Source organism: Amaranthus tricolor, chromosome 7, assembly GCF_026212465.1.
Source record: "Amaranthus tricolor cultivar Red isolate AtriRed21 chromosome 7, ASM2621246v1, whole genome shotgun sequence".
Classification (NCBI taxonomy): Eukaryota; Viridiplantae; Streptophyta; class Magnoliopsida; order Caryophyllales; family Amaranthaceae; genus Amaranthus; species Amaranthus tricolor.
The window spans coordinates 7,244,521-7,260,522 of record NC_080053.1 but is presented as its reverse complement, the minus strand read 5'-3'; the positions used below and the strand labels follow the sequence as shown (position 1 = coordinate 7,260,522).

The window sequence follows — 16,002 nt, the reverse complement described above, 5'->3', positions numbered from 1 at the left end:
TGAGGAGTGTGAGACATGGTGCATTTGCGCCACCAATTCTTCCACCGCCACATGTGTCGTATGGATCGCGGTGGTTCTTTGATAGACGTACAAGGACCCACACAGGATCGGACGTAGGGTTCTACCGCGTAAAAACTAGTCTTGTAACTATCACATTGCGTAATTTATTAATTGCATTTTGACGTGTAGTTTCGATGGGACCTTTACCCCGCTGAGGCATACGCTGCATTGCCTGAGCACTCAGGGATCTTGTTAGGGGCATGGAGAGCCTCTGTACCTTTGATATGCTTTGACATAGTCGAAGTGCATCTCCCTGAGCGCGTACTGCGCAAATTTGGGATGGTAGAAGGCATCCCGCCGCCTTGTGACATAGTGGCGGATCTCCATCACAGCTCACACAAGGGTCGGGAGCCCAAGAACTGGTTGGAGATTAACTGGCACCATATAGCTCGTTGGGATCACAGGCTGGAGCTTCTTGCCCAAGGTGCGCCGATAGAGGCTGTAGGCGCACCTACTTCGGCGGATTACATGTCGTGGTTCCTCTCCATCACTCGTCGATGGATGACACCGCGAGGTATCATCGCGGCAGCTCAGTACGCTCCCACAATACCGAGGATGACACAGTTTGTAAGTATTCTTCAACGTTGATTATTATCCATAGAACTTACATGTTATACATTTCATTAATACTTCAGTCTTAATGCAGGTACAGGGCATTGCATCTGTCATCAGCTCCACCCAAGACGAGCCTGTACGGGAGATTGCCCAAGGCATACTCCTAGGGACACAGTTTCAGCACTTCATTCCAGAAGTCATTGTGCCCGATACATCTATGGACGAGCAAGGGTCATCTCCTCATCATGCCGACGTTCATCTTGAGGAGGTAGACTTAACGTGACCCGACTATGGTGTCGGGTCCTCACAAGGTGCTAGATCACACAGTATCAATCACCTCCCCTACCCGAGCGTCTTGCGACGGCCTCTTACTATCGTAGGAGACGTTGTAAACCGTCACAGTTAGATAGGGTATAGGAGGAGGATTAGCATTAGTATACTGTTTGTATATATTGAACATTAGTGACATTTTGTATATATTGAACATTTGTACATATTCAATATTTGTAACATTCGGACTTTTGTGTATAATTTGTAATATATATGTAGATGTGTATATTTTTATCGTATTATCACATGTTTATTATGAATGAAATGATGTTAGGTACTCAGAGTTTTCGGCAATGAATCATTTCGCCAAGAATGTAGTATGTATTTAATTAAAAACAAACAGACAAGCATATTCAAATAGGGTAAATGCTCTCGAAAATTCAACACAATTGCATTCATATTCAACGAATCCATATCAAATTACATAGTTCATTCGTTAAGTTAAACCACCGCCGTTAACTAATATTGCTTCTTCAACTTTCTCATAGTTCTTTCAGTCTCTTCTTTCCTATGTTCCATATCATCTATTTGTCTCTTGAGATTAAATACCTCATCTTTAAGCTCTTGTTTTTCTTTTTCAAGCGATTTGGTACCCTTCGAAGCAACCCACCTAAAGTACGTGCATCCGAATCCTTCGTCCAAGTAGAAAGGACAAGCAACAAAATCACGGCCAGGATCGACATCGCTCCAATCTATATTAATCTCAACTTCATAACCACAATCACAAAGCTCTTCAATAGAATGCTCCTGTGACATCTACGGAACACATATGATATAGTAACATAAGTAACATTCAAAAATAATATTAACATTTATAAATTGAGAATAATACTAACATAATACTTTATGTTACCTTCAAAATCGATTAACTAGAACAAGAATGATGGAATTTGGATACAATGAAGTAGGGAGATGATGGAGTTATTTATAGTTTATAATAACAACGGCTATTTTCAACTTCATAATGGCTATTTTTCAATTTTACAACGGTTAGTTTAAATCATACAAAAAGATCAACAAAAGTTAAACCAGGTCAAGAGATATGTCGCTGTTACTAACAGCGACATTATGTTTGACCAGTCAAACATTAGGTCGTTGTTAGTAACAGGGACATATACCTTGACTTAAATTTTAACCATTTTTTTTAATTCGCTGTTAGTAAGAGCGAGTTTACACCAAGCCTAGCTTTGGAGCCAAGGACGCTTATTTTGAGAATAAAGTTTGAACGAAGCTTGTTTTTTGAATAAAGTTGTTAAATAATGTTATTGTTTTCAAATTTTCTAAACTCTTTTGGGAACTCTAACCCATACAAGTGGGCTATAAATGCTTGCTACCAAATCCAAATGATTTAGGCACTCTATTTATATGCTTAACTAGTAATGAATTGGTGTCCATCCGTAAAACACTAGCCAACGTCATTACCACAAGGAGATAAAGTGTTCCACCTTCTAGGAGAACACATCACAAAGAAGGCTCAACCCTATCCCATTTCAAGACTTCAAAAAGGTGGGGGAAGTGAGCCTTCGTTGCCATGGGTTGTTTTGACTATAGTGAGCATGGGTTCCCATTTTCCAAGGTTCAAAGGATAAACTCACTTGGTCTCACGTTTATGAATTATGATACTGAATTATGTGATGATAGAGAAATTAAAAGTGATAAATTTGTTATTGGACATGTACACAATAAGACCGGTATAGAGGAGAATTGGTTGCACACAAACAAAATGATGTTTCATTTTAAAACCAATTGGTATTAGCAGGAGTAATCCATCAAGTATATATGTTAGTTAACATCTCTCTAATTATTCAATGTAGGATCACATGAGTTACTTTCCAATAAAAAGTCATTAGATCAGAAACATATAATCCCAAAAACAAAACTAGCTTGGTTTTTTAAAATGTAATTTACTCTGCTTGCCAATAAATCTAACTTCGTGATATATTATATACTCTATCTCGCCTCTCATACAAAAAACTCGATTTTTAATACCAAATTAAGGAAGCAGTTCAACCAAAAACTTAAGTTGATGGTTGAATCATACTATATTTAGGTAACAAATTATGAACTTGTTGAGTCTGAAAAGGAGGTAAAGAGCCCGAGCAGGAAGAAGGGTATGTGTACTTAAAGAGGCGGAAAAGAAGCGTTCAGGATCAAAAGGTTGGTGTCTCTACAATCTCTTTGTGTTGCGACCTCGCAGAAAAATTTATGCTGATATTCCTCATTGTTTTCTAGTTTATATATGTATTGATGAACAACATGATCCCTTCAACACTAAATTTTACATTTGCATTCAAATGGTTAATCCTTATCTCGACAGGGACAAAAATTGATAGTTTATTTTTGGATTATAATATACTATATTAAAATCAGTCTTTAAATTATATGCACTTGTTATTTACGTGAAATTATCGGTGACAATGTTTACTAACATTATAAATTGGACCAACTTTTTTGTTATCGCTGACAACTGACAAGAGTAACGTTACATAGATTCGACCCCCAAAGCTTCTCTGACATGGGAGCTTCTTACATATATTGAGTAATGCAATAGAATGGATTCAAATGGTAATCTACATATTGTAGGTATCAGTTTGAAGAAAGCAGGCCAGAAGCTCATTTGTTTAACTTAAACTGAATTAGCTAAGGATTATTTAATATGTTATAGCCTCCTGAAATTACTGACAACAGAAGTTTAGTAGTCGTTACATCTTGAAAGTTCATGCATTTGTATTCAGTAAATTACTTGAGTTTGCACACCAGACACAAGTCATATAATAGCATACCACGACGTGTTATCTGTGATAGCCTCAAAGCTAGAGGTATTTCTCTAGTGTATATTGAGGTCATACGGGATATGTATGACAGCGTTTCGACTAGCATTCAAACACCGGCAGGGATAACCGAGCCATTTCCGGTTAAAGTGGGGCTACATCAGGGATCGGCTCTAAGCCCTTTCATCTTTACTGTCATAATGGAAGAGATTTCTAAATCTATTTGGGAGACGTTGCCGTGGTGCATGATATTCGCGGACGACATAGTGCTGGCAGCAGAAACCAGAGAGGAGGTTAGTAACAAATCGGATGAGTGGAGGGAAGCTTTAAAAGGTAAAGGTTTGCGCATCAACCGTACGAAAACCTAGTATTTGCGATGTGACTTTATTGGGACATCACCGATAGGTGAAACAGAGGTGTCCATCGATGATACAGTAGTTAAGAGTACAATCAGGTACAAATATTTGGGATCGATCATTCAAAGGGATGGGGAGATTGACGGGATATAAAGCACCGTATACAGGCGGGTTCGCTTAAGTGGCGAGCAGCCACCGCAGTGTTATGGGATAGGAATTTCCCAAGCAAGTTAAAAGGAAAATTCTACCAGACGGCAATCAAACCTGCTTTGCTATATGGAACCGAATGTTGGTCTGTAAAGAAGATTTTCCAACATAAAATGAAAGTTACAGAAATGCGTATGCTGAGGTGGACGTGTGGGCACACTTTGATGGATAGAATTAGGAACCAAGAGTTTAGGGACAAATTAGGGGTAGCCCTTATATCTGGATAAATACGAGAGAATAGATTGAGGTGGTTTGGTCATGTGCAGAGGAAGATTTTCGACGCCCTTGTGAGGAGGGTAGAAAGCATTATAGTAGATGGTAAGAGGGGTCGAGGTAGACCAAAGCGAACTTGGGATGAGCAAATAAGAGTAGACTTGCAGGAGTTAAACCTCTCTGCGGACCTGACTAGGGATAGGAGCAATTGGAGACGCCATATCCACGTCTTAGACTTCTGATGTCCGTCCTTTGACCTCTTAGTGCCCTCAACCCCTTGCCCTTACCGTTTCCTTTCGTTTTAGTTCTTTGTTCTCTTTTGTAGCGGTCCTTTTGTCCATAGGGCTTCAAGTTATCTTGCTCGTGTTTTTCGCGTCTCTTTATCTTTCTCGAGTCGTGGGACTCCTTTGGCCGTACTCTCCTTTATGGGTATGAGTTGCCGCCGTCCTTCCCTCCCCAAACCCTAGCCTTAGCTTTCTAAGAGCGGGATATACTGGGTTGGATGATGATGATGACGACACAAGTCATACTCAAAGGGACGGAGATTTAGTGAATTAGGTTACAATACTTCCTAGTTTGGCTGTGTTACTACTTATTAGTATCATATACTTTTACAGCAAATATTTGAGAAACAAATAATCCCAACTGATCTTATTAACATAAAACTGATAGTATTAAGATATCAATAATTCATTCAACATTATAATATGTACGCAAGTGTACATCCAAAGAAGAAACAATCATAAAAGTTCCCAAGTCTGAATTCCGAAAAAAAATGGACGAAACACTCATCATCTATGCCCTGGAAAATAATATTGCAGTAGTATGTAGAACATTTCATATCTAATATCTGAAATGGAATGTATATGATGAACCACTCTTCTAACTTCAGAGTAATAGAAAATTATGATTGAACTATTTCACATGATATGTAGTATAAGATGACAATGTATCCTCTATGCATTCCGAAGTCGAGGCGGATGACTTTGACTCTGACTCTAACTCTGAGTGTGGCAACTTCGGTTGCTTCAGCAAACAGGGGATAATTGGGGAAAATACGTGTACAAACGAGAAGCTAAGATATTCAAGGAACACATAGCTCTTTGTGGCTTGTTTTACTTGTGTGATTTCACATGGGGATAGAGTCCGAATATGTGCTCAGGCATGAAGTCATGACGCGTCAAAATACCCACAATTGGTGGTCTCTGCATTATTAAGCCAGCAGCGTTATCAGGAAGAACAGAAGATGCAACTCATGTTGCTTCCTACATGGATCATAATGACCGGTAATAGATGATAGTCTTGGACTATAAATGACTGAATTCGACCTGGCCTCAAAAAGCCTGCTAATTCAGACCCACTGAGTCGCTGACTGATCAGGTGCATGTCCAAGTCAACAGGGACATGAATTGCTTGATTTTGTCTAAAATGATCCGTCTGATGCTCTATACAGTCTTGACTATCACAAAAACTGGATACAGCCGGTTTTAACTTCGTTTCTTTTATGTTGGGAAAGAAATAAAAACTGAAAGTATGAAATAGAAAGACTTACCCCTTGACTCTTTGGTACGACGCACATATGTCTGAGTCCAAGTTGCCTGAAGAGAATTTTAGCTTTGGCTAGTGACATCGTCTCAAGCACAGTATATGGGGATGCATTAGTGATCGGGTGAAGATCAACATACATTTCCATCTCTTCCTTGGTCACAGATATATCATCCAATGTGAGTCCTTTTCCCGACCCAGGCTTTGCAAAGTCAAAGGGAGAAAACTTCTTCAAGATATCTCTACCTGTAAGCTCCCTATCCTCAGAGAAACACTTTGCTTTAAGCACTACAAGCAAATGTGACCTTAGAACTACTCCACATAACTCGGGTGAATCTGAGAAAGGTGGTTCATCGATTACAGGAAATCCATTATGCCCGGTAGTTCGCAAAGCATGTACAATAGTCTCCACCTTCTCAACACCTGAAAATGTGATCAATGGACCAGAAACGGCATCTCCTGCAACCAAGTGCTTCATATAAGGCTCAGCGTGAGCTTCCAAATATGGCAACCCTTTGAGTTTCACTATTTGATCATAGACGCCGTGATTGAAGCAATCTGCCACAGTTTTGGATATGAGGAGTACTATCATCACAAGGGGGAGCAATAACAAATTGTTTGTAAGTTCAAGCAGAATGACGCACAGAGAGACCGTCATTCTCATGGTTCCCCCGAGGAATGAGGCAGCTCCTAGAAGAGAGAATAAACCGGTGTCCAGCACTGACAAAGAATGAAAGAGTCTACCCACAAGACGACCATAAACACTTCCGCCTAAGATTACAGGAATGAATAGTCCTGCAGGTACTGCAATCCCATAAGTGACGATCCCAAGGAAATAAATTGTGATGAAGAATATGAAGAGTGAAGAGATCTGAAATTCTCTTATGACGGTAGTGCTGAACAAATTGCGGATAGCATCATCGTTTGTGTTGAGAAGGAGGGATGCAAGATCGTTATACTCGCCAGCTGGACATTGAAAGCTCTTGTAATTTCCGGACTCACCAAGAGTAGGGCACTTGATAGTTGAATCCTTAGGACAGGGAGTGCACTTTGTAAACCAAGGAAGGCCAAAAGCACAGCAGGTTGTCAAGATAGATATGGCAACAGCAAGAAGAACTCTGTAGTACGGACCCTTTCTGTAAGGCACAAGACACCCTTGTTAAGCTAAAATGGATGTCTATTTATAATTCTTTGATTTCTTATTATAATGACTATATTAAAATGCTCATTAAATCATTTGTACTTCTCATTTATGTGAAGTTGAAAATGATATTTGCTACCAAGGGTCAATCAGAAACAACCTCTATTCCACTAAAAAGGGTAAGGTCGCGTATATGCGATTCCTCAAAACCCCACTTAGGTGGGGTTCCTTTGACGGCATTAGGTAATGGCGTATATATATATGTTCACAAGAAATTTGAAAAGCATGGCTTTGGATAGACACATAATAACATACTCATTGATGTAGCTGTAAGTGCGTAGGACCTTGTCAACAAGAAAGTTGTAAAAACTTCCAAGAACACCTCCAACAACTCCAAGAAATATCACTGCCAGTATATCATAAACACCATAACCAGCGACGTGTTCATTGACATCATACATTATTAACCCACCCTCACCAAACAAACCACATTTCCCGGACACGCAATATTGAAAGAAGCCTCTCAAAACTATAGCAACCACAGCTGTGGTGAAAAATGTTCTCCATAGTAGAGCACTCCGCCACCTGGACTACGTCAAAATAAATACATAAATTTCACTAGGGATTACAATGCCATAAGTCACTGAGATATTTAATTGACCGATTGACAGATTGAGTTTCTAGAAACCAAGAGAAGGCGTACCAGGAAGCTGCTTCTTCAAGGGCGAAAAGGACCCCACCAACTGGAGCACGAAAAGCAGCAGCCACTCCTGCAGCAGCACCACAGGTGATCAAGTCTCGTCGATCTCTATCATTCTTGAAATATCTGAGCCAAGTCCAGGTCAACCCATACTTGCGAGAGCCTCCCTGACCAATCAAGTTGGCAATGCAAGCACCGGTATGCACCATAGGTCCCTCCTTACCAACCACAAAACCCGCGGAAACACCAAGAACAGAGCCAAAAATCTGATTACGCACATAAACTGTTAAATGACACTCTCTTCATGGAATAAAGAAAATAACATGAAACAAATCTTAGACAAAATCCAGCCCATACGCCTCAAACACAAGCTTATACTCCATGGTTGGGACTTGGGTCGAAAGACCATTTAAGAAAATCACTAATAATCATGACTCGTCTCACATCAGTTTAAAGCAAATTACACTGAGACTCTCTGATGAAATTATAATTATCGTTTCAAATAATTTTTCCTCACATGGTCTAGTATCATGGATAACAAATCTAAATGTGAATGTTTATGTAGAATCCCATCCGTTTATGTTACCTAAAATATGACACAAAACTGTCAAGGATTAGATCTTTTTAAGTACCTAGAAACTGATATGTCCAACATGTGCCCAAGAGTCTCACTCGTCAATGTCTGAAATTTGGACTTGGATATAGACACAACCATGTTAATATTTTTACATATAAGATAGTAAATTATGACGTATCTACTAAAATTAAAACTAAAATCAAAATTTTAATTTTTAAATTTATTGTTCAGTTACCTTTAACCTTAAAAGGAAACGAAGTTCAAAGATAGCAAATGCTACAAATTGTTTTACGTCAAAATATAAGGTAAAAGAGAAAGACAACAAGGTAGTTGTGTCCAACTGCACATTATCATGTCCGAAATAATTCATGTGCTTTTGTCCATGTTGTTTTGACATAGTATGGCAGCCACGGATAACATAGAGATCCACCAAACCAGGCAATCTCTCTCATTTGGATTCATCAGACGTCATCAAGAAATGTGCGCACATATAGGAAAAATGTAAGCGCAAAAGCAGAATCTTCACTCTTACAATCACACACGCACACAAACAAAAAAAAAAAAAATAAAAACATCACATTTGCAGTGAGGTGAATTTTCAAAAGATACATGACAATATACCGAAGATCAGCATTTACCTTGACAAAGAGAGTTCTTGGAGCCAATATTGACGGAGCATCAACGCCATTGAGATAAGCTTTGACCTCAGGGATACCCGATCCAGCAGCAGCAGGAGCAATAAATGCACAAAGTGCTGAAGCAGCAGTAGCCAGCACTATGTTGCAACCAGCAAATGCAAGAAAAGCCTTAAAGTAACTGTACTGGACACATAATGCACAGTAAGATTCACACTTTATTACTTCATTCTTAATCTTGTTAAACATTCAATAACAGTCACAATTACATCATAAATAAATAACATTCAACTGCAACAAGATTTACCTTCCCTCCAACATGAGATTGTTAGTGAGCAGCAATTTGAAACCAGCGATATTCTCAACTGCAATATTATTGAAGAAACCAACAAGTCCAGTACCGAGACCAATGAGGAGAGCCAATCCCCATTTTAGAAACACGTATTGAAATATTTGAACAGTTTTTCTTGACCTCCAATCTTGCTTGAATAATTCATTTTCTATCATCCTGTAATATCAATGTGGAACATGAAACCATATTATTCTTGTTGGGCAAGTAAAACAAAGTTCGCATTTAACAGACTAACAATACGCAGAATCTGAAAATGAAGGAGACTCTCCTAAGCCCTTTTAATCTGATAGATGTCAAAAACAAAAAATTGTCCTTAAGATGCAATCTGTTACAGCAGGCAACTAGTTCTAATGGCTAGTCCACTGAACAGGATATACATATTCAGTCCTATGGAGTAAAGCAATGGACTATTATAGCAAAGTATCTTACTATGGCTTCGTCTGCATGCAAAAAAGCAGAGTTCTGGATATAACATTCGTAATGATATTTTAAATAACTGAATAAGACAGACTACACTTTGAAAACGGAAGGACATGATTACTGATCCATACAAACAGATGTTAAGAGTAAAAGGACTTTCATGAAGACTGAATAAAAATTACTATCTTCCGTTTTTTATGGCTACACTTCCCTCAAAACGTTCTCACACAAAAAAAAAAAAAAAAAAAAAAAAAAAAAAAAAAACAAAGGTAGTATTATTTTGGGGGTGGCATTTATGGCAAGGAAAAAAACATAATTCAACCAATTTTCTTTATTTATATAGTTTTGGGGTTTAGGGAAGGGGACCACTCCCGCCTGTCTTCCCTCAGCACCACCATTGACACAAATCCCTTTCACACATCCAATCAAGTCGAGATAAATCTTCTAGTTAGTTTCATCTAAAAGGATTCCTCAAAATCTGTTTTATAGATTTCATATGAATGACAAAACTGACAGCTGTGACACACCAAGGTAAAGGAGGAGAATATTAATTTTGTAACAATTTGACCAAAAACTCTCACACAAATATTAAAAGTTATCGTAAACTTAAGGAACCAAAGGATTCAATTGTAATACAGTCCTTACTCTAGTACATAAAGATAGTCCTTAAGTCACCTTAATGACAGTGCCAAATGTAGATTCTTAGAAAGTATGCTTGCCTTCTTGTTGCGTCCAAAGACTAAATGGTTAACCAACAATCTAAAAAACAAAATTTAAAAAGTGACCTAAAAAAAAATCCTTACTCATAGTCAAGGCTCTCAATGGGGCAGGAATTGGCCCCAATAACAGCAATCTGTGAAGTAGTATTGGTTCTCTTTCTCAAAAGTGGTATCCTAATAGACGTGTTCCTCTCCGACATGGATGTCCAACGTTTATCATCCTCATGATCTAAGTCTCCAAGGTTTTCGACATCAGTAGTCTCATCATCAGTGTGGGTGAAATCATTATCTTGTGGATCCATACTATCTGTATCAAACCAGCCTTCACAACTCAGCTCCTATCTTTGAGACTCACCTGCTAACATCCACCAGATTATATGGTTTAGTATAACAAAAACGGCACAAAAACTGTAGCAAATTCATGCATTTGTGATTCATATAAACACATAATAAGTGGTTAAACACAATCAGACACCACAGTTGAAGTTAAACAAAATTGAGAATCACGGGTTGGGCTAGTGGTTGAAGCTTTTCCTTCAGCTTTTCCCTGTCACCCTCAGATTCTCCTTTCCTTATATTCCAGGGTTAAACATATCAGAATCTGGATTTATTCATATTGTCATATATACTGCTTAAAAGAATCAATCTAAATAACAAAATCAATACATTAATTGGGTTCTAAGTCAAGTTATGTTCATTTAGGAATAAATTTGAACCCAATTGTCAATTATTTGACAACCCAATAAGAGAAAATACTCTTTTCTTTCTATACTCATGGAGCTAACTTTTTTCAAACAGAAAGAAAATCTACCCACTTCAAACTCCAACAAAAATATATATTTACTTGAGATGACAATTTAGATTATTATGACAGCAAAGTAAATAGTAACCAAGTTGTTAAAGACAATGTGCATAAGCTCCAAATATTAGATAAGTTAAACATTAAAACTAGAGAATTATAGGTTGACATAATGGTTGGTGAAGATCTTTCTTCTCCCTGTAATAAGGGTTTGATTCTCACCGCCCGCAAAAGATCAATTCCCCATATTCCACTTACCTTTAAATGATTATCCTTGTTTTTGAATCAAAAAATAAACAATAAAACTGAAAAAATTATGCTCCAAACAAAATATATCAGAGAAAAGCAATTAAGTTAATTATATGCCACTTGCAGAGAATACAAGAGCTTTCTAAAATCAAAAGGTATAATGATCAGATTATTTTAATTACAATACGAAATCAGATCTTACCAATAACTACACATTTGAATGACAACCACTAGTCAACTCTTGATGTCCTACAAGTAAACAAAAACAAAAATGAAATTTACCAATTCCAAAAGTACATGAAAAATATTAACTAACAACAAAGTTATTGTACCAAACTAAAAACAAACAAAAACCCAGATAAATAAACAATTATTTATTCATATATTTGGATTATCATCGTATAATTCTTTAATAAAAGATCTTAGAATTTTATGGAAAACCCATAAATGGAAAATTAAAAACATCAAATTTTTGAGAGAGAAATACAATTAAAAATTAATACTTACCGATTAACCAGTGAATTGATCAGCAAGCAAATACAGAGTGTTGAGAATCAAGAGTAAATAAAAATAATCAAAAGGCCAGCATTTTTATAAAAATACAATTGACAATAAATAAACTCAATCAAAATGAAAATGATTTGTAAAAACTGGTGAGCCAAAACAAAGAAAAATGATGTTAATATTTATTAATTGTGATTGATCATAGATGCAAAAGCTGGCATTTTGAGATTGGATAGAGAAAATTGAGAAGATGGTATAAATTGGAGATAAAGTCTAGTTTGTTTCTTTACTAGAGGTGGGGGCACAAAAATGGAGGAGCATAAGGTTGATGAGAGAACATGAATAGTTATGTAATGGTGGGGGAGAAGAGTTTAAGAGAACATACACAAACTTGATTAAGAATTAAAAAAAACATGGATTAATATTTTATTGATGATTGGAATAAAAGATTGCTTATTATTGCCGGCTCTTTTTTACATTATCTCCAATGTCAAATTGATTTTACTATTTTAAAATGAAGTACTATTTTATAATTTTAGGTTTGACTTTTGATTAGGACTAAATATTGAGTGAGGTTTTCATAAACAAAAGGTTCTTAGGTAAACAAATGAGTATAGTTCTGAAGATAGTTGTAAATTGTTTAAGAAAAATTGTTAATATTAGAACTAAAATAATTTGCAAATTATAAAAGTCTATTTTACTTTTGTGAATTACAGTCTTAATCATCTTTTTAATTATAGTCTCTTTTTTTTTTCAAAACAGCCATCAAGGTATTAATGTCCACAGCAGGCCAAATTACATATGATTTCGACCAGTTAACCTAAAATTTTAACAACTTAAATGATGGGAATCTTGTGATTTGATGTGAAAATGGTAAATATTGATGCTTTAATAGTTGTAATTCACAAAATAATATTGAGGTTGTAATTTGCAAATAACCTAATTTTGGTTGTAATTCATAACTTATTTTTAGAACTAAAATAAAAATGAAAAATATACAACAATTATAATGTTATTTTGTACACGTTTTTGTATTTGGCTATGAAAGGACTTCTTGCCTTACATGAACGTCAATTGATGAACATCGAGAAGACTGGTTTGCAACACTTACATCACTTGGAAACATGATATAGATTGAAGGCAAAATGCAAACTTTTTTAATTGATGATAAGGTTCCTTTACTTAAAGCAAAATAGTGAAAATGCAAATCAATTAGTGATTATTATTACATTGTTACTTTTACTTGTTTGACAAGAAATTAAAATTATAAAGTTCTATTAATTTTCATCTAATTCGATTAAAAGTATCCCCAAGGAATTATATTCTATCAATAAACATAAAATTTATTTTCTAAAATAGAATTATTTCATGGCCAAATAGATGTATACTTCATTTTGCTTCTAATATACTTTCTCTGTATCATATTTTATATATATATATATATATATATATATATATATATATATATATATATATATATATATATATATATATATATATATATATATATATATATATATTAATACTGACAATTTTCCACATAATATATCACAATCAGATGTAAATAATATAATATATATCACAAGCAGATGTAAATATTTAAGAACGAGGTAATAATTTTCTGAAGGTTTTATATATCATTGTCCTCCACATAGAGAGCATAAGACCTCAAATTATTTAAAATTGGCTAAAATTAGTGAAAAAGATATAAAGAATAAAAGTAAAACCAATAGCAAATACGACAATAAGAATTTTGCATTATCAATTATTTAATTTGGATCTGACATTGTTCGATTATTGCTTCATGATTCCAGTGCTTCAAAATAATGAATAGTAGCTCTTTTATTACTTATATATAGGCATGGCCACGGTCCGGGTTGGGCCGGTTTCGTTCCGGTTCCAGTTCCACCCGGTTCCGGTTCCATTTGAAATCTGTCACGAACGGTTCCGATTTCGGGGGTTCCAAACGGTTCCTTGGCGGTTCATGAGGCGGTTCCGGCGGTTCCAACTCGCGGGACGGGCGGGTCGGACCATCGGTTCCATTTTTATTTTTCCTTTAAATATTTATATAATACTCCCTCCTATTCACCTTAGGAGTCCCATTTGATTTTTTACGGATTTTAAGGAGAGTCAAAAGTGGGACCTTAAGGGTAGGAAAGAGAGTGGTATTATGGGTTTTTTAATATAAGGGAGGAAAATTAGTATGGGTAATAGAGGGTATAATTGAAAATAGGATAAAGTTACTAAGGGCATAAAAGTCAAAAACTCATACCGAAAATAGAAATGGGACAATTAAAGTGATTTGACCATAAAGGAAATGGGACATATAAGCTGAATAGGAGGGAGTATAAAAATACTATAATATTGCGGACGTACCTTTGATGATTACTTGATTATTAGCGAAATTCATTGCTTGTCAAGTTGTCATCGTTATTAAAATATTTACTAAAAAGAATGAAAAAATAAATTAATAAGAAACGAATCAACGATAATGTCAATAAAGATGATTAATAAAAAAAGAGGGAGAAAATGGACTTGAACCTAGTACTCAAAGGAATACTAAGCTGCCTACGTATCCCGAAGGAATCAAAGCCCACGTAGTTCTTTGTCATACCTTTTATTTGTAGTTGTTGAATGTTGATTTATCGTTGTCCGATGGATCCTATTCGTCTTTGTCATCATCATCTGGTTGGTTAGATGCTTCCGCTGACTCTCCTCCTGACGATGATGCAGATGTATCCATCATCATCCATGAATCATCATCATCGTCTTGATCATCATCATTCCTTAGTCCTTGTGTTCGAATCTCTGCTTGATCCCAATCTTTCTTGCAAACACATATTTGAATACTATGTGGAGCAAGACGAGATCTCTTTTCGTCTAAAACTCTTCTACCTGCACTAAAAGCAGACTCCGACGCAATCGTAGAAGCAGGAATTGCAAGTATATCCTTTGCAATTCTCGATAATATGGGAAATTTTATAGATTTTTCTTTCCACCACTTTAAAATATTATAGCTACCTTGGTCAATTTCAAAGTGATGTTTAAGATAATTATCTAATTCTAAATATGCAGTGGAGGGTGAAGAAGAAGATGATCCTATAAAACTATCATCTTGGCTCATTATATTAGCTATTACGGAATTATAATAAGAGGGACGTGCCGAGACGCTAGCACGCGTAGACGTATCGCGTTTTGGGTTGTATAAACTAGCATAGTAATCATAAAGTTCTACTAAAAGTTTTTTACAAGTTCCAACATAATTATGTACATCACTAGGTGGGCGATCTAATAATTGGTAATAAAATCCAATTACTTTAGTGAGGACTTATGTCTTAAAACATGGGTCTAAAATGGTTGCAATTCCATAAATAAAAGGAAAATCGGTAAAATATGTCTTCCACATATCCATCATATCTGCAAGAATCGGCTTTAAATATGGGTTAGTATCATCATGCGTATGTTTAAGAAGATGATAAAAAATAGTAATACACTCACTTATTACTAAGTGGACGTTTGCTTCATAAACATATGAAAAAATCTTAGTTGCGTGGTCATACGCTTCTAATATTTTATGTACACCTATAGCTAGTTCCCATGTGTCATCAATTATATAGCTATCTGTACATTCACTATAAAGTTGTGTTATAACTGGACGATAAGCAATCGCTTTTCTTAATAAATCGTTGATTGAGCCCCAACGTGTAGGAGTATCTAGTGACCAATACACTTTTTTTAGTTGATAATGGTCTCATAATTGCTTATATCGTCTCTTTATCTGTCCGATTCTAAGCCACTTCACTATGTCTCTAATTAGATCTAATAAATCACTTAATTTTTTTATACCTGCTTGGCAAGATAAGTTTACT

The 16,002-nt window shown here is 36.0% G+C and overlaps 3 protein-coding genes across 4 annotated transcripts in view; 1 reads left to right on the top strand and 2 right to left on the bottom strand.

Moving 5' to 3' along the window:
• The first annotated feature begins 2,476 nt into the window (after positions 1–2,476).
• LOC130818440 (uncharacterized) lies at positions 2,477–5,538 on the top strand. The gene is made up of 8 exons (XM_057684612.1): positions 2,477–2,620; positions 2,996–3,056; positions 3,681–3,859; positions 3,947–4,055; positions 4,122–4,150; positions 4,240–4,485; positions 4,546–4,719; positions 5,428–5,538. The coding sequence occupies exons 1-8, from the start codon at positions 2,477–2,479 to the stop codon at positions 5,536–5,538; spliced, it is 1,053 nt and encodes a 350-aa protein (XP_057540595.1).
• On the bottom strand, positions 5,129–12,605 carry LOC130817548 (chloride channel protein CLC-c-like). Of its 2 annotated transcripts, none has more exons than XM_057683312.1 (9): positions 12,137–12,605; positions 11,832–11,878; positions 10,666–10,936; positions 9,398–9,598; positions 9,094–9,271; positions 7,882–8,144; positions 7,494–7,763; positions 6,045–7,173; positions 5,129–5,697 (listed from the first exon to the last, which is right to left on the bottom strand). In XM_057683312.1, exons 3-9 carry the CDS (start codon positions 10,881–10,883, stop codon positions 5,608–5,610), a joined length of 2,349 nt encoding a protein of 782 aa, XP_057539295.1. In that variant the 5' UTR covers positions 10,884–10,936; positions 11,832–11,878; positions 12,137–12,605; the 3' UTR covers positions 5,129–5,607. The 2 variants fall into 2 exon arrangements, with proteins under 2 accessions (XP_057539295.1, XP_057539296.1); XM_057683313.1 differs by having other exon boundaries at positions 10,666–10,939; positions 12,137–12,577.
• Positions 12,606–14,793: 2,188 nt separating this feature from the next.
• LOC130817547 (uncharacterized) overlaps positions 14,794–16,002 on the bottom strand; it is a 2,591-nt gene continuing 1,382 nt past the window's right edge. Inside the window, exon 3 of the mRNA XM_057683310.1 lies at positions 14,794–16,002. This exon is cut by the window's right edge and continues 681 nt beyond it. The gene's annotated coding sequence lies outside the window, so the exon portion shown is untranslated.